The 24590-nt window shown below is 38.6% G+C and overlaps 1 protein-coding gene across 4 annotated transcripts in view; it reads right to left on the bottom strand.

The window, feature by feature from the left end:
* Window positions 1-24590, bottom strand: part of LOC105475869 (anillin, actin binding protein) — a 64730-nt gene that overhangs the window by 28022 nt on the left and 12118 nt on the right. For 2 of the 4 annotated variants that reach the window (XM_011731422.3, XM_011731423.3), the window contains exons 4-17: window positions 19481-19866; window positions 18093-18315; window positions 15342-15532; window positions 14882-14989; window positions 9950-10076; window positions 8361-8471; window positions 6111-6349; window positions 5258-5403; window positions 4827-4974; window positions 3574-3709; window positions 2754-2936; window positions 1700-1826; window positions 1046-1094; window positions 897-953 (exon numbers count right to left, since the gene is read on the bottom strand). In XM_011731422.3, the coding sequence (XP_011729724.2) occupies window positions 897-953; window positions 1046-1094; window positions 1700-1826; window positions 2754-2936; window positions 3574-3709; window positions 4827-4974; window positions 5258-5403; window positions 6111-6349; window positions 8361-8471; window positions 9950-10076; window positions 14882-14989; window positions 15342-15532; window positions 18093-18315; window positions 19481-19866 (2231 nt within the window). The remainder of the gene's footprint in view (window positions 1-896; window positions 954-1045; window positions 1095-1699; window positions 1827-2753; window positions 2937-3573; window positions 3710-4826; window positions 4975-5257; window positions 5404-6110; window positions 6350-8360; window positions 8472-9949; window positions 10077-14881; window positions 14990-15341; window positions 15533-18092; window positions 18316-19480; window positions 19867-24590) is intronic. The other 2 variants (XM_011731424.3, XM_011731425.3) reach the window with 1 other exon arrangement.

Raw genomic sequence — 24590 nt, 5'->3', positions numbered from 1 at the left:
CCTTGAGAAATTCCTACATAGAAAATAACTAATTCTTGGCCGGGTGCAGTGGCTCACGCCTGTAATCCCAACATTTTGGGAGGCTGAGGCGGGTGGATCATGAGGTCAAGAGATTGAGACCACCCTGGCTAACATGGTGAAACCCCCTCTCTGCTAAAAATGTGATAAATTAGCTGGGTGTGGTGGCAGGCACCTGTAGTCCCAGCTACGCGGGAGGCTGAGGCAGGAGAATCGCTTGAACCCAGGAGGCAGAGGTTGCAGTGAGCCGAGATCGTGTCACTGCACTCCAGCCTGGGCAACAAAGCGAGACTCCATGTCAAATAAAAAAAAAAAAAAAAAAGAATTAATTCTTAAATATGAATATATTAAACTTGAGTCCTTGAGTAATTAATTCTTAAATATGAATATATTACACTTGAGTCCCTGATTAAGACTTTCTTATACTGTTAGTCCTTTTTGTTAGAGCTAAAGAAAAAAGTTTTAAAATGATGACTTAAGAAAAGAAGAAAAGAACACAGCCTGGGAAGGCTGGAAAGCAACCTTATGCCTGTAAAGTGACGGCATAATTCCTAAGTACTAGTTTAGAGAACACAGAGAGAAGAGAGCTCAGGGCAAAGTCTTGAGAAAAGTTTTAAGCAGTTATAAAAGTTGTCAAGTAAATGTAGAGAAAATAGAATTATCTAGCCCAAGTGTATCAGCAACTCATACTGAGAATCATGATCACTCACAGTTTATTTTCAGTATTCATACCTATTTAACATAGTAACTACAAATTGGAATGTGAAACTGACCCAAAAACTTCATAATCATTAAAAGTTGTACATAAATTAAAACTGGTATGATGACATCTATTACTTCTGATGAAAATATTTTTACTGGGTTTCTTTAATTCTCACCTTGGACTTGGATGTTTTTTTCTTCTTATCAAGGCCTGAGGGATCTTTCTTTTGCACCTACACACAAACCCAAAACATAATTAATTTATAATCTGATACTGTTAAGAAAACTATACTCTTCATTATTTTAGAAGGCTTTATCAGCTTACCAAGCTGTAAACTTCAATATTTATTTCAAAGTCATTGGATACATCTTGCCTGGAAAAATAAAGCATTAAATAAAACCTTGAGAGAAAACCTCAATCACACCATTAAAAATGATGCTGCAAATACTCTTACAAGACTCTGAGAGTAAAGGAATCTACTATGTCTATGTCTTTAAAGACAGTAAAAATTGTTAAGAAGTCTATTTTTTCCTATAATGCAAGTCCAAAATTTTTTCCTCAGTATTTTACAACTCACAATCTTCAATAATAATAGTAATTATTTTTCAAACTGCACTTTGACTCTTATTTAAAAATAAATGTTTCACTAAATATAAATGTATTTTCATTAAGACTGAATGTTAAGTACATTATGAGATTTAAGGCATATGTTAAAAATCTATGGTCCAGGTTTAATATATGTATCATTTCAAAATACGCAATACCTACAGTCACATGGAAAAAAGATGCTTCTCAACAAAAGGAAAGATAGACACATATGAGTTAAAGCAACAAATTTAAAGATGGGTTATCTGTCAATATAAAAAGAATGTGCATAATGCATTTCAAAGATTATAAATGCCACCTGAATGCTTTAGACTATATCAACTCTACAAAAAGAAAAATGCGTTCGAATCATCAAAAGCCTGATTTACTTACAGAGTAAATGTAGTAGTGAATGTCAGAGCATCACCGTTAAGAGAGTTTGAAGTACTTGCTAATGGTGTGGCTACCATATTTTCAGCTCCTGCTTTTAGTATAATTAAGTAATAGTAATTTGCTGCATCTGCAAGAAGTAATCACATTACATAATAAGCACAAGCAAAATCAGATTTAGCTAATCGGCATTCTGGAATACTAAAGAAATAAAGGAATACTGAACTGATTTATATACAATTTATTTTTAAAATTACTAAAATCAACTTTCCAGACACAGAAAGCTAAATAAGACTTAAGTAGGCAGTATAATCCTGAAATAAGCATCATCAAGGTCTCTCCCTACTATGTAAATTGAAATAATTTCACTCCACATTCCTCAATTTCTGCTGATTTTGAATTTTACCTAATGACCCTTAATTCTCAACTAATAGTATATATCTCAAAAGGGCAAATTATGGTTTGTTATTTCAAAACTGAGATTAAAATACTATATATATATATAAAAGTTACTCAGATAAATTATAATAAAAACATAAACTATTTCTTCACTATTTGTCATTAATAACCACGTACCCCAAGACACATACTAAATTACCAATAAATTTCTGGCCACACCCCATCAAAATCAGGTAACAGCAAGAATTAGAACCTAAGTTACATTATTCCTACAAAAATGCTCAAACCTTTCTCTCTATTTACTTTCCCTATGCCTGAAATTTACTTCTCACCTGTGTCCAGCCCTCCTTCCCCTCAAAAAGTATGTTCCACACAAATAAAATTTTAAAAAGAACTATAAAAACCATATCCAACATTTAATAAAACTTTATATTCAAACTTTCAGTAAGAGCAATGCCCATTATTGTATAGATTGGTATCCCCATATATATCTGAAGTTTTCCCTTAGTTATTTTTATTAAATCTTGATAAAAGGACCCAAAGGCCAAAGATACAAACTTTGCATTGTTATGCATGATTTACTTGTTTCTATCCTGTACAATTCAATCTAGGTGAGGTTCATAATTTAACACACAATCTAGAAAAATCACCACCATACCTGGTTTCTGAATCGTACTGCAGACAAAATCTGCTTTTAGAGGCAAGCGGATTTCTGACAAAGTAACTGATCCTTTGGATGGCATAAATTCACTTTGGGATACAGGACTAGCCTTATTCTTCCTCTGAGGTCCTTCGTTCTTCAATTTATTCAATTCGTCAATCAAAAGTGTTCTCTTCTCAGCTATGTGAAACACGCAATATTCCAAATATTAAAATTGTAACTGTTTCTAATGAGAGCAAATTCAAAAAAGTGTACTGATGTGGAAACTGTACATAACACATAAAGACGAAATTAGTAACACTATCTTTATAAAACAGACGATAGGTGGATGGGGAAAACTTTGATTGCTCATCTATTTACCAAGTCCTTATGATTTAATAAATCAACTTTCAGCTAGTTTTCATGTATGGTATCATCTGTCCACCCCAACATGCCCCATCATCACCACATATATGCACACAGCAAAATTCAGTTGTTTTAGCTATTTATTGATAACGGAAGGGAGGGAGAGACAGAGAGAGAGAGAATGTATGGGTACATGTGTATATATAGAGATTCATTCATTCATCCATTCATTCATTCAATCTGCACAACTGCATTTCTTCGAATGCATTTCGGTTGCTTTTACCTTTCATGCAAACTACAATTTGTTTTACATAGAGTTCTTAAACCTTATAAAAACAAGAACAAAAAATAGATCCACTGGAACAGATGACTAGGAACAGCCCTTTCTCTAAACTTAAAGATTTCTAAATATCAAAATGAGTTTTCCCTGATTAGAAATTTGTTGGAATTCTTTCAGGTACATCACACGTACTTGCAATTAGAAGAAGTCTTTCTGCTTCAGCTTCTTCTAGGGATCCTTTTCCATGCTCTTCATCAACACAGCAGTTAAGAGCCTGGCTAGCTTGATAGATCACTGTCTGTTGCATATTTATTTCGTTATTGAGTTCCTAGGAAAACCAATGAGAGGAGAAAAAATACACATATTTTAAATCATCATTTTCACTTTAAACTTTAATTCTAACTAACTTGATTGGATAGTTTCTAGAATTTCCAGACGGTAAAGTCAAAATGTTAGTTTCACTGCTCAAGTTTCTAGACTATGCACCAAAAACATTTAGCATGTTATAATAATTAAGCTATAAATATTATTTCTTATGAAAAAACTTCCAATTCATATTTATTAAAGTTAAAATTGGGGTTATGTCCAACAAAATAGAAATTTATAAAGTATTTGATTCATTTTATTTACATCACAATTACGCTGCTTTTTAAATATGCTTCCTTAGGGCCAGGCATGGTAGCTCACACCTGTAATCCCAGCACTTTGGGAGTCCAAAGCACAAGAATCACTTGAGCCCAGGAGTGTGAGATCAGTCTGGATAACACGGTGACACTCCATCTCTATTTTCTTTCATAATTAAAATTTTTTAAAAAGCCAGGCATGGTGGCTTATGCCTGTAATCCTAGCACTTTGGGAGGCTGAGGTGGGTGGATCACTTAAGGTCAAGAGTTCGAGTCTGGCCTGACCAACATAGTGAAACCCCATCTCTACTAAAAATACAAAAATTAGCCGGGTGTGGGGGTGCATGGCTGTAATCCCAGCTACTTGGGAGGCTGAGGCAGAAGAATTGCTTGAACCCAGGAGGCAGAGGTTGCAGTCAGCCAAGACTGCGCCATTACAATCCAACATGGGCAACAAAGAGCAAAGCGGTGTGTCAAAAAAAAAAAAAAAAAAAAAGCTTCTTAGCATGAAAAAACCTTGAAGTGCATAACAAATTTCCCACTACATCATTACCCAATTAATAGTTATACTTTAAGGATATTTATGAAAAACCTGTTTTAAAATAAATATTTCAGCAATATCAAAGAAGTTTCCAACTTTTCAAAATGAGTACCTTTCCAAAAATAAACTGAATTCAAATGTGATTTACTGAGCTTCTGTGCATCAGACACTATTCTGGCCACTCAGGGTTCAGAGATGAGTAAGGCTGGGCCCTTGTCCTCACAAAGCTCACAGCCTAGTGCAAGAAACATTCCAAATCCCCTTTCCACAGAAGTACATACCTGCATTTTCTGTTTGATATTAACTTGACAAGGAAAGGCATTATTTTTTTCATCCAGTTTTGAAGTAACATCTTCCTTCCGAACAATCACCTGCTTTATTGATGGACGTTCTGTTTCTTTGAATCTTTGAGATCTATATGCATCAATGCTTCAGGAGGTAAGTTACATTCTATTAGAAATCTAGCAACACACTGAGCACTATCCTTTATTGAATATATCAGCAGAATTTGACACTGATGTTGAACATGTCAGCAGAACATTTCACAACAGAATGGAACTCCCATTTGGTGAAAGAGAGGCTAACAAAAGTTATTCCAAACTTTTATACAGATGAGTTATTAATAACATTATAATTACAAATTATAACACGACTTAAAGTCAATCTAAACCATGACCCTTAGTGAGTGAATGCCTTCCAGAAATGTTCTTACCTGTAAAGAAGATCGCGATCTTCAGAACCAAGGCTATCACCAGATTCAGCCCGAGGGACACGAGTTCTTTGGAATTTTCCTGGTTTTGGACTTTCATCACTTCTGCTGGTGTCTTTCAATTCCAGTCTAGGTGTGGACACTAAACTCTGTGGGAAAACACATCAGATATTAGTGGATTTTATGGATAAATAACATTGATCCTAAATGATAATTCATTTTATTGTGTGAAAAAAATCAATGAATTCTCCATTAAGAAAAAAATCCAGTAAGTTGATTGATTAATCATAAAAACAAAGCAAACTAAGTTCCTAACACATAAAAGAATAAATAAAACTACAAAGACAGCTGAAACTCATACTTAAAAAAAAAACAATTCTAGTTGAATCAATCCCCAGAGTTGCAGTTATTCAATTGAGAGTGAAAGCTAATAACAGTAGTTAGCTGTAAATAAATGTTAGTTATATGTGTTTGGAGCTAAATACCGATATACTAACACAACAATGTTCACACCAACTCCACGATATAGGTATTATGAATAACCTCGTTTAACAGAAGAGGAAACAGTGGCATAGAGAGGTTAAATAACCTGACCAATAAACAGTCAGTAAATGGCAGAGCCAAAAGCTGAGCCCAAATGTCTGGCCTTTTAAGCCATGTTACTGTTTGGATTTCATCTAAGGTCAAAAGGAAACCACTCAAGAGTTTTAAGGTTTCTTTTAAGAGAACTGACTAGAGGTTTGCAAAACCCCCTTGGCTACAGAGCCAAATGCCCATCTGTCAACAAGAGAAAGGGGAGATATGAAACTACTTAGTTTACTTATATCGTGGGCCTGTTTAGTTAGCCTTCTCTTACCTCTGGACTTATCACACCAACTGTTTGTGCCAACGGTGAAAGTAAAGACATTGAGGAGATATTCAGTGCATCTTCCTGTTCTTCGCTGCTTTCTGCTAATGCTTGATCCATCTCCTCCTGGCTCTTCTCCACATCTAGTTCACCTTCCTCTAGGACATCACTGAAGATGTCATTAATTACTTTTGAACTATTGATATCATCATCATTATCCGCACTCATCTCAATTTCACGTATCACGTCTGAAAAATATTTCAATAGGTGGATACTGTGACTCAGACATTTAAGAATTAAAGGCATAACAAAGAAAATTTAATATTCGTATTCTTACTAAATAGGAAAAATGCCTTAAAAAAGCACCTCCTAAAAAGAAAAATAAGCAAATACTACTAATAAATGAAACCAAGATAATCTTCAGTTTCAATAACACTTTCTAAGAAATGAATATTGGTAATCCCAGCACTTTGGGAGGCCAAGGCAGGCAGATCAACTGAAGTCAGGAGTTCGAGACAAGTCTGGCCAACATGGCGAAACCCCATCTCCACTAAAAATACAAAAAAAAAATTAGCCAGGCGTGGTGATAGGTGTCTGTAATCCCAGCTACTCAGGAGGCTGAGACAGGAGAATCATTTGAACCCAGGAGGCAGAGGTTGCAGTGAGCGCAGATGGTGCCATTGCACTCTAACCTGAGTGACAAGAGCGAAACTCTGTCTCAGGAAAAAAAAGAAATGAATATTGGGTCTATCAAAACTGATTTAATACTTTGTGTTTAAGTAAGAGCATTAAGAACTCAAATGTAGAATAATAGCCAAAGACTTCAGACTTTCAAAAAATATTCTCTCAAATGACCTTTTCTATTGTTGAGAGCTACCCTTTCACACAGCAGTCAATAATAGGAAACTATTAACGTCACTTAGAGCAGGGTTCGATAATAATCTTCAGGGCTGCTAACACCCTATTATGATATATACTGGTTTTCATCCATGATTCCTCGTTCATAACGGCCATATCCCTAATTACTGTCTTTCATTATAATGCTGGGTGTATTAGGCCTCACAGGAAACAGAATTCTCCTGCCCTCCTTTCACCTGCCCCAAGGCAGGTCTCTAATCTTCTCCCATCTTTCTCACTGTGGTTCTTAAGAAGACCCCTCACCCCCCGCACCCCCCACCAGAGAGGATCCAGCCTCATACCCTGGGGGAGGGAATGCTGACTTTATGAAGCTTCCAGTGAAACCAAAGAGAACTGGGTTCAGGGAGCTTCTGGATAACTGAACAAGTAGAGGTTCCTGGAGGGTGGTACCCAGGGAAGGCAATGGAAGCTCCATGCCCCCTTCCCTATACTTCACCCATATCCTTTATAATAAAGCAGTAAACATAAGTATTTCCCAGAGTTCTGTGAGCCAATTAATCAAAGCTAAAGAGGGGGTCACAGAAACCTCAGCTTGAAGCTGGTCGGTTAGAAGTTTAAGAGGCCTGGGCCAGGTGTGGTGGCTCATGCCTGTAATCCCAGCACTTTGGGAGGACAAGGCGGGTGGATCACGAGGTCAGGAGTTCGAGACCAGCCTGGCCAATATGGTGAAACCCCGTCTCTACTAAAAATACAAAAATTAGCCGGGTTTGGGGGTGCGCGCCTGGGGTCCCAGGAGGCTGAGGCAGGAGAATCGCTTGAACCTGAGAGGCGGAGGTTGCAGTGAGCCGAGATCATGCCACTGTACTCTAGCCTGTGTAACGGAGTAAGACTCTGTCTTTAAAAAAAAAAAAAAAAAAAAAAAAAGAAGTTTGAGAGGCCTGGACTTGCAACTAGTATCTGAAGGAGAGGAGGCAGTCTTGGGGACTGAGTCCCCAACCTGTGGGATCTGACACTACCTCCATGTAGCTAGTGTCAGAATTGAGTTGAATTGAACTGGTCACAAAAGTCTTCTGTGTTGATGATTGATGTGGTGCTACGAAAACAGAGGAAAACACGGTCCCAGAGAGGTTTTCCCTGAAACACCCCTCTACCAGTACACAGTGTGGGAGGGCAACACCTTTCCTATCTCTGTGAAAGTCAGTGAGGGTCTTAACCACACTTTCACAGATGCCTGTGAGCTAGCAGTAACTGTTAACAGTACCACATCTTGGTAGAAGCTACAGTATATTCTGATTTAATTAAAAAAACAGAGACACTCTCAATTTGAATATGTGCTTCTATCAATATATCATTTCCTATAGTATGTGCAAAGTTAATAATAAATAAAAAATAAAAACCAACCAATTTTCTGCTCAACCTTTGGGTCTGATGTTACTTTTAAGGATTTGTCCTCTTCTAAAAACAATGTTATTTTCAAAGGGCTAGATTTCGTCATTTTGCATTCAGTGAAACCTAAAAATGTTTAAGAAAGATCACATTAATATATATATAAGAACCTATAATTTTCTAGTTAAGGAATCTTGTGTCTTTTTTTCTGATTATAAAACTATGTATTTGTTTTAAAATATTCAAACCCAGAAATGTATAGAAACACCCCTCCCTGAATACCTGTCCTCTCTTAACCCATTTATGCCAGAGGTTGCAAATTTTTTTTGTGAAAAATCAGACCTCGGTGACAACCGTGAGCAGTAGGATATAAGTAACTCCCACAAGCTTAACATTCCAATAACAGAACACTAGGCATAAATGCGTTAACTTTTCCCCCATCGAGAGAGAAATGGGACAGCAATATTACCAGGTTATTGTTTGTTTTTCCAATTTCCCCCTAGGTATGCATATTTACATACCATTTTGTTTCGTTCTGTGATCATACCATATATACTAGTCTGCAATTTGTTTTTTACTTTAAAAACAAAGTGTCAGGCCAGGCACGGTGGCTCAAGCCTGTAATCCCAGCACTTTGGGAGGCCGAGGCGGGCAGATCACGAGGTCAGCAGACTGAGACCATCCTGGCTAACGGTGAAACCTCGTCTCTACTAAAAATACAAAAAGAAATTAGCCAGGCGTGGGGCGGGTACCTGTAGTCCCAGCTACTCAGGAGGCTGAGGCAGGAGAATGGAGTGAACCCGGGAGGCGGAGCTTGCAGTGAGCCAAGATCGCACCACTGCACTCAAGCCTGGGCGACAGAGCAAGACTCCATCTCAAAAAACAAAACAAAACAAAACAAAACAAACTAGGAATAGAAGGAAGGTACACAACATAACAAAGGCCATATATGAAAAGCCCTCAGCTAACATTATACTCAACAGTGAAGGATTAAAAGCTTTTCCTCTAAGATGAGGAACAAGACAAAGATGCCTGTTTTAATGACTTCTATTCAACACAGCATTGAAAGTCCCAGCCAGAGCAATTATGCAAGAAAATAAAAGGCACCTGAATTAGAAAGGAAGAAGTAAAATTATCTCTATTCACAGATCACATGACCATATATGTAGAAAACCCTGGTCTGAGCGCAGTGGCTCACCCCCATAATCCCAGTACTTTGGGAGGCCGAGGCAAGCGGATCATGAGGTCAGGAGTTTCAGACCAGCCTGGCCGACATGGTGAAACCCCGTCTGTACTAAAAATACAAAAATTAGCTTGGCGTGGTGGCAGGCACCTGTAATCCCAGCTACTCGGGAGGCTGAGACAGGAGAATCGTTTGAACCCAGGAGGCGGGGGTTGCAGTGAGCTGAGATTGCACCATTGCACTCCAGCGTGGGTGACAAGGCGAGACTCCATCTCAAAGAAAAACAAAAAAAGAAAGAAAACCCTAAAGATTCCCCAAAAAACCGTTGAACAAATCCAGCAAAGTTACAGAATACAAAATCAACACACAAAAATCATTTGAGTTTCTACATACTAACCATGAACAATCCAGAAACACTGACCTGTAGGTTCTGTACTGGAAATTTTGGCTGGTGTCTGGTTTTCTGTCACCTTTTCTGTTACTGGAAGTGACTGAGTTTTTGAAACACCTTGGTGTTTTTTGAGGGGAGTGCTCTGACAGTGAGTTTCCTGCAAAAAGCAAATGAAAAAGTAAATTTCATTTCTCAAAACTATAGATTTTATTTCTATGTTATTAAATGAAACAAGATTATTATTAAATATTACTCTGTATAAGTTTCCTTAGAACAAAAGAAACAGTGTGTGTGAATAGGCCCAGTCTTGTTTAGAACACAACAAGTCCTCAGTGCTAGTTCACATTCTTGGTAATTCTCAGTATGTAAAATCTCTTTTGGAGAGGAGGTGGCAAGAAAGAACAAAAATTCACATCAGGGCGCAGTTTTAGATAAGCCAATAAAAGTGAAAGCCTCTCCATGAAGTCTGGGTATTTGGTAAAATAAAACAAAATAACAACAAAAACAAAGTGAAAGCCATACAAGGGAAAAACACCCACCCCTATATCACCCCTTATCTAAACCCACACCTATAACATCTGGCGACAGCTCCTACACATCAGGATTCCATTTAACTATCAGTTACCCAGAGGGCAGGAGCAAGAGAAAACAAGGACAAAAACAGATCAGAAGGTAACGAAAGAAGAGAAGAAATCTTTCCCTCATCTGAGTCTTTTTATTCATTAGCAAGGTTATTTAAGAGGAACATTCACTATTTTTTTTTTGCGTGTTTAAAGACTATATTGTTGTACAGATTATTTCATCAAAGAAATAAAAGAAGACTTTATGAATAAAGTCATAGTAGAAATCATCAAATAAGAGTAAAGATAAAGGCAGCTAATACTTACACAGAGCTCAATATGTGCCAGCCACCTTTCTAAGCACCTTATATCTATTGCCTCACTTAATCTTCCCAATAACCCTCTACGTTAGGTACTAGTATCTCCATTTTACAGATGAGAGAGCTAAGACACAAAAAAGTTAAGTATCTTGCACACAGTTAGTGACTGGCAGAGCCAGTATACAAACCCAGGTACTCTTGTTCCAGGTCTAGTTCCAGACTTATTAATAGTCTCTCAAGTTAGAAGCAGCTTTGGATGTGTAAAAGCAATGTAATTAGTGTGAAGATGAGTGGATTAAAAAAATACGCAAAAATGTTTAAAAAACACTAAAAGCATAGTAAATTATCAAATGGTTCCACTACAAAACGTATGGTCTCATCTCAACTAAGTCTCAACACTACCCCCTATTCTTCCTATGTCTGAGTCAGCTCTCTCTTCTTTCCTCCACACTATTTCCCTGTCACCTTCCCTTTCCTAAGGATGAATGAAACAGGAGGTTTCAGCAGAAAGCCCATCAGTGTTTGCTCTCATAGCTCTAAGACTACCAGCATACCTACATGCTACTTTCCTCTTTCCTTTTCATCACAGGAGATTGTCCTCATCAGTTCTGTTCCCTTCACTGTGCTGAGTTCATCCATTCTCACCTCATCCCATTAATTGTCACCCCTTATCCCATCACACAAATTGACTTAGGTCTTAGAAAGGACAAAACACATACAAACCATACTTTTCTTCATCTCCTCTAGTCACTACCTCCTTTCTCCCCTCCACTAGGACCAAACTTCTTCTAAGAAATGCCTGCACTCATTGGCCCTGCTCCTCATGCCCGTTCCCTCCTCCACTCAGCACCACCTGCATGCCACCTTCACCTCTTCACTAACACTGCTCTTTGCCACGTTACAGCAAACTTCTCACTTCAAAACCCAGTGGATTTGGCTTATCCCACATTTGAAACATGACAATACCAACCACTCCTTCCTTCTCAAAAGTTTTCTTTCTTCCCTTGACTTTATTTCTCTTTTTTTTGAGACAGAGTCTCACACTATCGCCTGGGCTGGAGTGCAGTGGTGCAATCTCGGCTCACTGAAACCTCCGTCTCCTGTGTTCAAGGGATTCTCCCATCTCAGTCTCCTGAGTAGCTGGGATTACAGGCACCCGCCACCATGCCTGGCTAATTTTTTTTGTATTTTTAGTAGAGATGGGTTTTTACCATGTTGGCCGGGGTGGTCTCAAACTCCTGACTTCAAGTGATCCACCTGCCTCAGCCTCCCAAAGTGCTGGGATTACAGGCATGAGCCACCGCACCCAGCCCCTTGACTTTAAAAACACTGCCTTCAACTGCATTTTCCTCCTAGCTCTTATATGTGCAACTTTCTGGGAGGAATTTCACAGGTTTATTGGGAATTATTTAGTACAAAATACTTTAAGAACCCTGCTCTATACTTTCTAGACACAGGCGGAAAGCCATGAGAATATGATATGCTGGCAACCAGGTGAAGAAGGCACTCCCAATAGAAGAGTGATCGACAATGTCAAATGCTACTAATCAACTGAAAATTGATTAGTAGGTGAAGATCACTGACAAATGTGATAAGGATACTGACTCTGTGGAAGGAGTGATAGCAAAGCTTAAGCAGAGAGTTCTAGAGAGAAGGAGGAAACCTGAAAGCAACAAGTAGAAATAACTTGTAGAAGAGTCTGCATGAAAAGGAGGCAAAGAAAAGGAGGGGAACGGGGTCCCGAGAGTTGTTTTTGTTTTCAGATGGCAGATAATAGCTTGTTATATGCTGATGGGAAAGATCAGCAAGTATATTTCTTCCTTCCTTCAAATACAAGTTTGTTGAGCTCCTAACTCTGAGTCAAGCACTAAGAACACAGGTAGAGAAGACTCCCATAGGCAGTGGTGGAATGCAAACTTACAACATTCATGGGAAGATAAATATTCTAGTTGAGGTATACACAGGATGACATGGGTAAAAAAAGTGGGACTCTTTGAGAAAAGGGCCAAGGAAGAATTCCCAGAGGGGATTAATGTTTGACCTATTCTTAATGAAGTGTGAGCTCACCAGGGAGATATTCCTGACAGATAACAGAAGTCAAAGGCAGAGAGATGTGAAAACATGGCATATTTGGCCGGGTGCGATGGCTCACACCTGTAATCCCAGCACTTTGGGAGGCCGAGGCGGGCGGATCATGAGGTCAGGAGATTGAGACCATCCTGGATAACACGGTGAAACCCCATCTCTACTAAAAATACAAAAAATTAGCCGGGCATGGTGGCAGGAGCCTGTAGTCCCAGATACTTGGGAGGCTGAGGCAGGAGAATGGCATGAACCTGGGAAGTGGAGCTTGCAGTGAGCCGAGATCGCGCCACTGCGCTCCAGCCTGGGCGACAGAGCGAGACTCCATCTCAAAAAAAACAAAAAACAAAAACATAGGTATATTTGAGAAACTGCAAATAGCCTGCATGGCAGGACTGACACATACCTGTGGAGGAGCAGTGGGGAGGCGTCAGGTGAGGAATCATTCTATATGTCAAGCCAAGCAGTTTGTGAATTTTTCTGATGACAACTATGGGGAGCACTCCAAGATTTTAAGCAAGTGAATACATGAATATGCAACTTTTAAAAATATTTCTCAGCCGGGTGCAGTGGCTCATGCCTGTAACCCCAGCACTTTGGGAGGCTGGGGCGGGCGGATCACCTGAGGTTAGGAGTTCAAGACCAGCCTGACCAACATGGAGAAACTCCGTCTCTACTAAAAATACAAAATTAGTCAGGCATTATGGCACGCACCTGTAATCTCAGCTACTCAGGAGGCTGAGGCAGAAGAATCACTTGAACCTGGGAGACAGAGGTTGCGGTGAGCCAGGATCACGCCCCGTACTCCAGTCTGGGCAACAGGAGTGAAACTCCGTTTCAAAAAAAAAAATTTTATATATATATATATATTTCTCTGGCAGCAACTGGTAAGGTGGATTGGAGAGTAGCGACACTAGAAGCAGGGTGTTCAGTATAAAGCTACGGCAGTAACTTTGGTAATAGCAGAGGAAAATATAGAAGACGAGGCAGGTTGGTGACAGATTTAGAAAACTAATCGCTGCACGTGTGTGTTTATGCATATGTGTGCTGGGGCAAGAAGATGGGAAGACACCGTAAACAAGAGGAAGAATCCAAGGAAGAACTTCCAGATTGTTTTAGATGATGAGGTATAGAGTAAACCAACAAGAGAAGACAGACTACAAGGGGAAGATACTATAGCAAAGCATAGCAGGCTCTGCTAGCCAACCACACCTAGAGCTCAGGAGAGAGATCAGCACAGTGGAGCTGAACATCATCAGCATTTCAGTGCTTATCGGAATCTAGGTATGTGGACAGGGAAGAGATATTCCAGAGCAACTGAGAAAAAAAGGTTGAGATCAGAACTCTGGGAAATGTGATTTGTTAAGCAAGTGAACTGATAAATCAGTCAAGTAGATCTCTCTCAAAGAATACTGGTTAAATTTACTGTTGTTTTACTTTCTATTAGTCCCCACTGTAAATACAATTCTATTAGCTTAAAAACATATCCTAACACAGTACTTTGAAGACACGTAAATGAAACAGAACACAGCTTACATCGTAGAGATTTTGTTGAAGGCTGATTAACGAACCTTGACCAGAATAAAGAGCAATCTGGGAGGTGTGTGGTGACTGAAAGGATCCCAGATAGTCTAAAGACATGGTGTGTAGGGAAAAGTATACAGTCATCAATGAGAAAAGTAGATTCTCAGAAATATTTCAGAACCAGCATCTAAGTGGAAAGTTAAGTAGACTCTGAAATCAAATGAATGATGAAAATAATTTTCATAAAATTTGATTTTAAGGTCATCAATGAATATGGTGAAGAGTTCCACTGAAATAGAAAATATCACAAGAAAAGCAGAATTGCTTGCACATTTAAGGGATTTATAGGCAAAAAGTGACAGAGTTAATTGGAACAGAAAAGTCTATAAAGAATTATTTGCCAATACAGAACTACAAATTAGACCCCAATACTATTTGGGGACCACGTCCGCTTTTATATTTCTTGTTTACATTACCTGTTTGGTTTCTAGTTGTTTGCTTTTTGAGTTTCCGCCTTTTTCTGCACTCCATATATTGCCCTTGTCAAATCGGCCACGAAGACATGCTAGTTCTTTTTGACGTTCCTAAACCCATCAAAAGCTGTATTTTACACAGGAGCCAGTACCATGTTTAACATCCAAACACTACTAAAATTTTCCTTGTTTTCAGTTTTAAACTGTTTAAAAGGTTTAAACAGTTGGCAGTTTAAAAAGTTCACAATACACATGGAATTCATGACAATATTTCTAACTTGAAATGAGTGATACTGTCTACGGCCATACCACCCTGAATGTGCCCGCTCTTGTCTGAAATTAGTGAAACAAAATCAAGATGCTACTTATCTCAGTCAAAAAGACTGGCATCAGAACCCATTTTGATTTCTAGGTTATATGCAGGTATCATGTGATGAATAATGTTAAATACAGTACATCATACCTGCTTGAGCTGTTGTGCTAAATGGGTAGTAGATGAAGATGTGTCTTGCTTGAATAATCTTTCTTGGATGGCCTTTGTATTTGGAGTAATAATAGGGGTTCTATGGGGTGTGCTACGAGCTGGACTTTCTTTGCTGTGTTCTTGACAACGCTCTCCAAAGCGTTCCAGGAAAGGCTTAATTCCTGCTCCTCCTACAGAAAACACACACATTTTTGGAGGCTATTCAAAATAAAAAATTATTATGATTTCTATGGAAAAAGTTCTAAACTACATTACAGCTTCAAAATGCTTTGATTTTATCAGGAATATTCATTCACAAAGTAAACTATAAAAATACTTCAAAATTTTAAAAAGTTTACTTTACTATTCTATTTAAGTACATGCCCTAAAACCTACTCATAGAATTCAGTTATTTAAAAAATAATAATAATTTTAAAAAGGTAGAATGAGGAGAGAGCAGTAAGGCTTAGAAAACTCCCAAACTGAACAACCAGAATTTAAATAATTAGAAATTAACTGTATATATATTAATAAATCTACCTTCATCACCAAGTGTGCTGGCCATGGTAACTTCCAATAACTTACATTTCTATAGTCAATTTATTTTATCTTGCTTTTAGGAAGCCTAACATGAAAATAAGGGAATTTTTCCTTTTTCTCCTTCAGAAGGAAAACTAGAGATTATTCATTTTATCAAAAGGACACCTTGATTTTACAGTATCTTAAAATAGTATTCGGTTGGGCACGGTGGCTCACACCTGTAATCCTAGTACTCTGGGAGACCGAGGCAGGTGGATCTCTTGAGCTCAGGAGTTCGAGACCAGCCCGAGCAACATGGAGGAACCCCATCTCTATAAAAAAATACAAAAATTAGCCAGGTGTAGTGGCATGCCTATAATCCCAGCTACTTGGTGGGCTGAGGCAGGAGGATTGCTTGAATCTGGGAGGTTGAGGCTGCAGTGAGCTGAGATCATGCCACTCACTGCACTCCATCCTGGGTGACAAAGTGAGACCCTGTCTCAAAAACAAAAACAGCAAAACAAAACAAAACAAAAAACTCCACAGCACTCATTTGAAACAGTATGAAGTAAATTTAAAATAGGGCAAATGGGGCATATATCACTCCCATCAAGAGGATTCTAAGGTTGTATTACATAAAAATAGGCTTATCTATATCAGAGATTAGCATATATTTTCCTGTAAAGGGCCAGGCACTAAATATTTTGAGCTTTGTGGGCCATATGGCCTCTGTCACAATTATTCTGGTCTGCATTACAGAATGAAAGCAACCACAGACAATATGTAAGTAAATGGGTGTGACTGTGCTCCAATAAAACTTTATTTGCAAAAACAAGCAAAGAGTAGAATTTGAGCCATGGCCATAATTTGAGGACTTCACCTGTCACTTATTACTACTTCAGGCCATATTCCAAACTACAGTCCATTAAGAATGCAGTGAAGTATCTAAAATAAATATCTCTGAAACCCTGGAAATGTGATTCTGGGTATATCCAGTAGTCAAGAACAATTAAAACACATGCTTCTTATCTAAGCGTTGAGTCTTTAGAAAATTGGGACTAACTAGTCCTATTCCATCTGGGGATCTTGCTATTGTTTCTAATTCTCATTCCAGCTCAACTGGAAATTGCTGATTTCTACCTAGCCCATAACCGCTTCCCCACTCTCATTTCTGTTTACTGCCCCTTTATGATGAACTATAGTTTCTGCAGAGGTTGTATTTTCAGAAAGTTAAACCTTAGAATTAAAAGTCTTTCCAATGAAAATGAACACAGTTCAGAATAAACTCGATTACCATATATTTTAGTCCTGTGTTTCTCAATTAACAGCATGTGGAAGTGTGCCAGAAGATATAAATCACCACAAGATAAATATGGCATTTCCTGGAGTATCAGTTTACTATGGCAAGAAATTTTGAACTTTTATATGTAAATGCTCACACACAATATATACACAGATAGATATAATTGGGGGATGAAGAGAGGTTGATTAATGAGTACAAATATACAGTTTGGCAGAACAAAAAAGACCCAGTGTTTGATAGATCAGTAGGGTGCTATAGTTTACAATAATCTATTGTATACTTCAAAATAGCTACAAGAGAAGAATTCAAATGTTTCTAGCATAAAGACAAGTATTTAAGGTGATGGATATCCTCATTACACTGATTTGATATTTACAAATTATATGAATATATTAAATCATCAAATGTACTTCCAAAATATATATATTATTTACCAATAAACAGCAATTTTTTCAAATATTTCTACCATTTATCAATTTAATAAATAAAATTAGAGGTGGAGTCATTCATATGCACATTCACTTCTCTCTGCTATTAGAGGTGCCTTCATACTCAAGATTGAGAAGCACTGCTCTGCACCCTTGGCTACAAGAATGTTTCTCCATTATGCCCCTAAACTGTGATTTCCAGTTAAATATGCTTTGTCTGAATCAAAAAATATAGAAAATAAAATCTAGCAAGATCATCCTGGAAAAAGCATGTTTAAACTGTTAAAATGTAACATATTAAGTCATTTGACCAGTAAATAGGCTAGTCTACATTAATAAATATTCATTGAATCAACTAAAGCTGAGGTCTCATTTGGAACATTCAGGCACTGGCCCTGGCAAACCATTGCTGTACCATTCACAACTGGATATTTAAAATGTTGAGAATAGATATCCTGAATATAGTCAGCAATAATTTTAAATTTTTTATAAATACGTAACCTGGTGTTGTAGATTTGTCTTTAGATTGAGATTGCAGACAAATTTCTCTATTTAGTTCTCCTTTGGACGGAACTGTCTGGGGTAAAGTTGACTTCACAATTGGTTTCGATACCTCCGTTTTCAGAGGACTAATAGGAGTTTTTGGAAGTTCAGGATTTTGTCCCTCACAACTTTTAGCATCAGTGATAGATGTAGTAGATTTCACTGGAGAAGAAGTAGGTTTCTGAAACATGAAAACGCCTAGGGTAAACAACATTCACAATATCTAAAAGTAATCCTATAACAAAACAATTCAAGTCCTATTTACTTGATAGCCTTTATGTAAGATTTATGAAAATGAAATGATTTTGCTCTCTAATAGATCAAACAAATATGAAAGATTTGGGAAAAATACCCAACTTAAAAAATGCTATCATTTAAATTATAATATGTGGGTTAGTCTGCATAATGTATTCATGGGTAATTAAGTATTAGCAGTACGATCACTATTTTAAAAAAAAGTTTTATTCATATTATTGCACTAATACCTTTATCAAATTTTTAACCATATTAGACCAAATTACATTTTAATTAAGTCAATAAAAATTTAACAAAATAGTATCATGTACTTGATGGTTAATAAATTAAGTACTTATACATAGCCAGGTACTGTGCTAAGTGTTTTATGACTCTTATTAACCCTCCAAATAATCTTTTTTTTCCTATTTTACATACAGAAAAATAAAGCCTTGCAATATTAAGCACCTTGTCCAAAGTCACACTTCTAATTATGTGGTAGAGCTAGGATTCAATGCAGGTCTGATTCTAAAGCCTAGCTGTACACTAAAAGACAATGGTCAGAAACACAAAATTATTTTTCCTTTTTATTTAAGATTGTTTTTTGAAAACTGTTGAGGTAATACATGCACAAAGTAAAAGTTTCAAACATTTCAAAAGGATATACGGTGAAAGTATCATACCCTGTTTGGCAATTTGCCTTCCCGGAGGCAACTATAGCTACTAATTTGTTATACATCTTTTCAAAAATATTTGATAAATTTATATAAATTTCTCATATATATATATTTAAAGCATTATAACAGAGGACTTAATTTTCAGTGCTCTCCTTAATGACTAAGAAGAGGCTCTATCATTCCATTATAGACTGGATTTGCATCAAATTAGTATAACTTCAGCTGTCAACTGCTAATTGATCTTGGGATAGGGTACCCAACTTAACGATTTTCACTTTCTAAGAAACTGCTATCTTACAAATACATATAAACTCACTATGCACCTATTATAAAACACATATCCACCCATCCACCTGTACATACACACAGATGTATTATACCACTCATAACAAAAAAAAGAAAAGGCTTCCAAAGACCAAAATGATATTGACTTACCACAGAGCTGGAAATTGAGGCATTAACCAAAGCTGCATCATCAGCACTTGAGGATGGGGCTTTATTCAAAGAGCCATCACCATCCCTTTGGGAACAGCATGTAGCTTCCTGCTTAACACTGCTGCTATTGATCCTAGCAGATGCTCCACTTGCAGAGGAAAATTTGGATAAACAAGTGGTACCAGGCTGTTCTTGTACACTGTTTTGTTTTGCAAATGAGTGATTTACATCATCTTCCCAGGAGCAAATAGTTGCAGCAAGGTTGGCCAGACGGCCCCTTCTCCCAACTGGAGCTGCTGAGGCATTTGAAAGTGGTGGTTTGGGAGGGGAAGCAGCCTTTTCCTCTGACGGCATTGGTGAGAAGAGTGAGCTTTCAGGAATATCATCTGAAAATGTTTTCAGAAAAGAGTTAAAAACCACGTTTAAGAGTAATATTTATGTAAAAACCAGGATCACTCTATGCAGAATTTTTAAATGAGATTAATAGGTTTAAGAACCAGTGAAAAGTTCTAGCATGCATGAAACTATCAAGATATTTAAATTTGACATTATCTTTTTAAATCAAATGATATTAAATCCAACATTTAAAAAAAACCTATTATACCTATTTTTTCCATTTTTCGATGGATCATGAAGAAGAAAGGCTATATTTTTAGAATGAATTCATGGTGTTATATATAACATTGCACAATTTAAAATTATGTATCTCACAGAAACTTTTTGTTTTAAAAATGGATTAGACTATTGCTGTACAGCAGCAATAATGCTGTAACCATTAGCCACTTGTGACTAATGAACACTTGAAATGTGGCTAGAGCAGCTGATAAATGACATTTCATTTCATTTCATTTTAATTAACTTAAACATCCACATATGGCTAGTGTCTTCTGTATTGGGTAGCACAGGGTTAGATCAAATCAAAAACAACCAAATGTTTTCCTGGATAGTTACTTCATTTGGAGAGAAATCCCAAATAGTGATATTTAACTGACGAAGAATCTAGGCCTTCCCTAGGGCATGTATATAGGGAATCCAAGGTTCACAACAGTTCCTACTCCACAAATTCAATCAAGGAAAGAGGAATTCCTCCTGTCCAAAGCTTCTACTTCTGCTGAATTTTCAGTTCTGCACCTCCAAAACCTTCTCAGGGATCTTGCTCGAAATAAGCCCCCTCCTTCTCTACAAACTCTTCTCTGCACATAAACACAGTTATGAGTTGTTTAACAATGGGGATACATTCTGAGAAATGCATCATGAGGTGATTTTGTTATGTGTACATCACAGAGAGCACTTCCACAAACATGGTGTAGTCTACTATATAGTTAGGATATGTGGTAAAACCTATTGCTCCTAGGCTAAAAACCTGTACAGCATGTTACTCTACTGAATACTGCAGGCAACTGTACCACAATGGGAAGCAAACATCTAAATATAGAAAAAGCACATTAAAAGTACATTATAATCTTATGAGACTACCATTGTATATGCAGTCTACCACTGACCAAAACATCAATATGTGGTATATGACCATACAGTAGCCCAACCCTTATCTTCAGTTTCACGTTCCCAGTTTCCTTACCAGCAGTCAACTGTTGTCTAAAAATATTAAATGGAAAATTCCAGAAATAAACAATTCATAAGTTTTAAACTGCACACTGTTCTGAGTAGCATGATGAAATCTTGCACCATCTGACCAGGATATGAATCCTTTGTCCAGCATATCCACACTGTAGATGCCACCGCCCCATAATCACTTTGTAGCCATCTTGGTTATCAGATCGACTACTGGAGGATGCAGTGCTTGTGTTCAAGTAGCCTTTATCTGCCCTAATAATGTCCCCAAAGCACAAGAGCAGTAGCAGTGATGCTGGCAATTCGGATACGCCTAAGAGAAGCCGTAAAGTGCTTTCTCGAAGTCAAAAGGTGAAAGTTCTCGACTTAATAAGGAAAGAAAATATGCTGAGGTTGCTAAGATCTATGGTAAAAATGAATCTTCTATCCATGAAATTGTGAGGAAGATAAAAGAAATTCATGGAGTTTTGCTGTCGTACCTCAAACTGCGAAAGTTATGGCCACAGTGTGTGTAAGTGTTTAGTTAAGATGGAAAAGGCATTACATTTCCAGGTGGAAGATGCACAGAAAGATGGTATGAATGATGGCAATCGGGTTCCGTACTGTCTGAGGTTTCAGACGTCCACTGGTGGTCGTGGAACATATACCCAGCAGATAAGTGGGGAGACTACTGGATTCTCAAGTTTCTCTCACCTTAGAAATAAACATACCGGCAAGGCGCGAAGGGCCCAAGCCTGTAATCCCAGCACTTTGGGAGGCCGAGGCAGGCAGATCATTTGAGGTCAGGAGTTCGAGACCAGCCTAATTGACATGGTGAAACTCCGTCTCTACTAAAACACAAAATTAGCCACACGCGGTGACGGGTGCCTATAATCTCAGCTATTCGGGAGGCTGAGGCAGAGGAATTGCTTGAACCCAGGAGGTGGAGGTTGCAGTGAGCCAAGATTGTGCCATTGCACTCTAGCCTCGGTGACAGAGCAAGACTCCCTCTCATAAACAAACAAATATACATCCTGGCAAGGAGTGGCGGGCTCACGCCTGTAATCCCACCACTTTGGGAGGCCAAGGAGGGTGGATTGCTTGAACTCAGGACTTCGAGACCAGCCTTGGCAACATGGCAAAATCCCGTCTCTATAAAAAATGCAAAACTTAGCTGGGCTTGGTGTTGCGCCTTTAGTCCCAGCTACTTGGGACACTGAGGTGGGAGGATCGCTAGAGCCTGGGAGGTGGAGGAGGTTGCAGCGAGCTGAGAGCGTTACCACTGCACTCCAGCCTGAGCGATGAGGCGAGGCCGTCTCAAAAAAAAATAAACATCCCCTCATTGATATACATCCTCTTTAACTACTGGCCCTCTTTCCCTACACAATATTCACTCACCACTTAACTCACTCAACTGAACTTCTGCCTGTACCACTGCCCTGAAGTTGGTTTTGTCATTGTCACTAGATGCCAGTTCACACTTTGCAGGCTTTGTATTTCTTGACATCTCTAAAATATATCACTCGCTTTCTATTTGTGACATCATTCTCTACTGTCCTTCCTGGCTTATCCTTCACAGTCTTCCAACTACCAAATACCTCCATTTGGCTCGCCCAGATATCCCAAATAACATATCTGAAGGTGAAATTGCCCTGAACATATTCCTCCTCATCTTAGGAAAAGACATCGCTAACTATCCAGTCACTGGGGCCAGGAATCTGACCTCTTCCTCCCTTCTCCCTCATCCTCCACCATCCAGTCATTAGGTCCTAGAGTCTGTTTCCTATATCTCTCAAATCCAGCTTCTTCTCTTCATTTCCACAGTCCTTCACTCTTTGCAACTAGATTATATTTTACTTTATTTTATTTTTTAAGAAAGAGTTTTGCTCTTGTTGCCCAGGCTGGAATGTAATAGCACGATCTCGGCTCACTGCAACCTCCGCCTCCTGGGTTCAAGAGATTCTCCTGCCTCAGCCTCCCGAGTAGCTGGGATTACAGGCATGCACCACAGAGTATAGTCACAAGAGCTAGAGGTCTTATTAAGCCCATTCCTAAAACATGACAATAAAACTGTCATCTGCTGATAGGACAGTGCTTATTCTAGGGAAAATAACAGAGGTATATAAAGGATATTGCAGGGGGTCAGGGAGGCTTTTCTGGAGGAAGAGACTCCTTAAGCTGGACTCTAAAGGACAACTGGCTTCAGAGAATGGAGATAATCTAGTCAGAAAAACAGAAATGTATGGAAAGCAGAGGTAAGTAACATGAGCAGAGTGTGTGTATAAGTAGATCCTATTCTGGTGTTTAAAGCAAGCAGTAGAAAAGCAAGAGTTACATTTTTTTTTTTCCATTCTGAATGTGTCAAAATAAAGAGATACGTTTGAAAAAGCAGCAGGTCCAGATTGGAATTTAATCAGTTGATGGGGAGGTCCTGGGAGAGTTTAAAGCAGAAGCAGGCAAGTGTTTTAGAAAAATCACGCTGGTGTGAGAATTGAGGAGGGACTGGACAGGGCAGAGGTTTGAAGCAGGAAGAACAGTTAGAAGGCTAATATTATAATCTAGGTGCAGGCAGGATGTGGTGGCTCACATCCCAGCACTTTGGGAGGCTGAGGCAGGCGGATCACCTGAGGTCAGGAGTTCGAGACCAGCCTGGCCAACATAGTGAAACCTCGTCTCTACTAAAAATACAAAAAATTAGCTGGGTGTGGTGGCATGCACCTGTAATCCCCGCTACTCGGGAGGCTGAGGCAGGAGAATCACTTGAACCTGGGAGGCAGAAGTTGCAGTGGGCCAAGATTGTGCCACTGCACTCTGGCCTGGGCAACAGGGCAAGACTCCATCTCAAAAAAAAAAAAAAAAAAAAAAAACAGCTTTATCGAAGAGGCAATGTAATAGCTCTCTTGATTCCCTGTGCAGAGCAGGGCAGAGAGTAGCAGTTTAGGGCAGTTTTACAGTCATATTTATACCTACTCTTAATTGCATGCACATTAAGCAGCAGCTTATGAAGAAATATCTAGGGAAGGGATAGTAACTTTTGGGTCATTGCCATGGAAAGGGGTGGTAACGCCTGGGTGTTGCCATGGCGATGATAAATTGACATGGCACACTGGTGGGCATGTCACTGGAAAGCTGCTTACCCCTAGGCCCTGTTTTAGCTAGTCCTCAATTTTTTTTTTTTAATTTCTTATTTCTTTGTTGTTGTCATTTCTCAATCTTGTTCAGTGTCCAAGTCCCACATCTGAAGTCAAGTCCTATCTCTTACCTCACCACTACTAAAATAAATAGGTATTGATTGATACCATAGACTATGCTATGTGCCAAAAAACATCAGGTGGCCGGGCGAGGTGGCTCACGTCTATAATCCCAGCACTTCGGGAGGCCGAGGCAGGTGGATCACCTGAGGTCAGGAGTTCAAGACCAGCCTGGACAACATGGCGAAAGCCTGTCTCTACTAAAAATACAAAAATGGCCAGGGGCGGTGGCTCACGTCTGTAATCCCAGCATTTTGGGAGGCCAAGGCGGGCAGATCACGAGGTCAGGAGATTGAGACCATCCTGGC

This window comes from Macaca nemestrina, chromosome 4, assembly GCF_043159975.1.
Source record: "Macaca nemestrina isolate mMacNem1 chromosome 4, mMacNem.hap1, whole genome shotgun sequence".
Taxonomy (NCBI): domain Eukaryota; kingdom Metazoa; phylum Chordata; class Mammalia; order Primates; family Cercopithecidae; genus Macaca; species Macaca nemestrina.
This window is presented reverse-complemented; position numbering and strand designations above follow the sequence as displayed.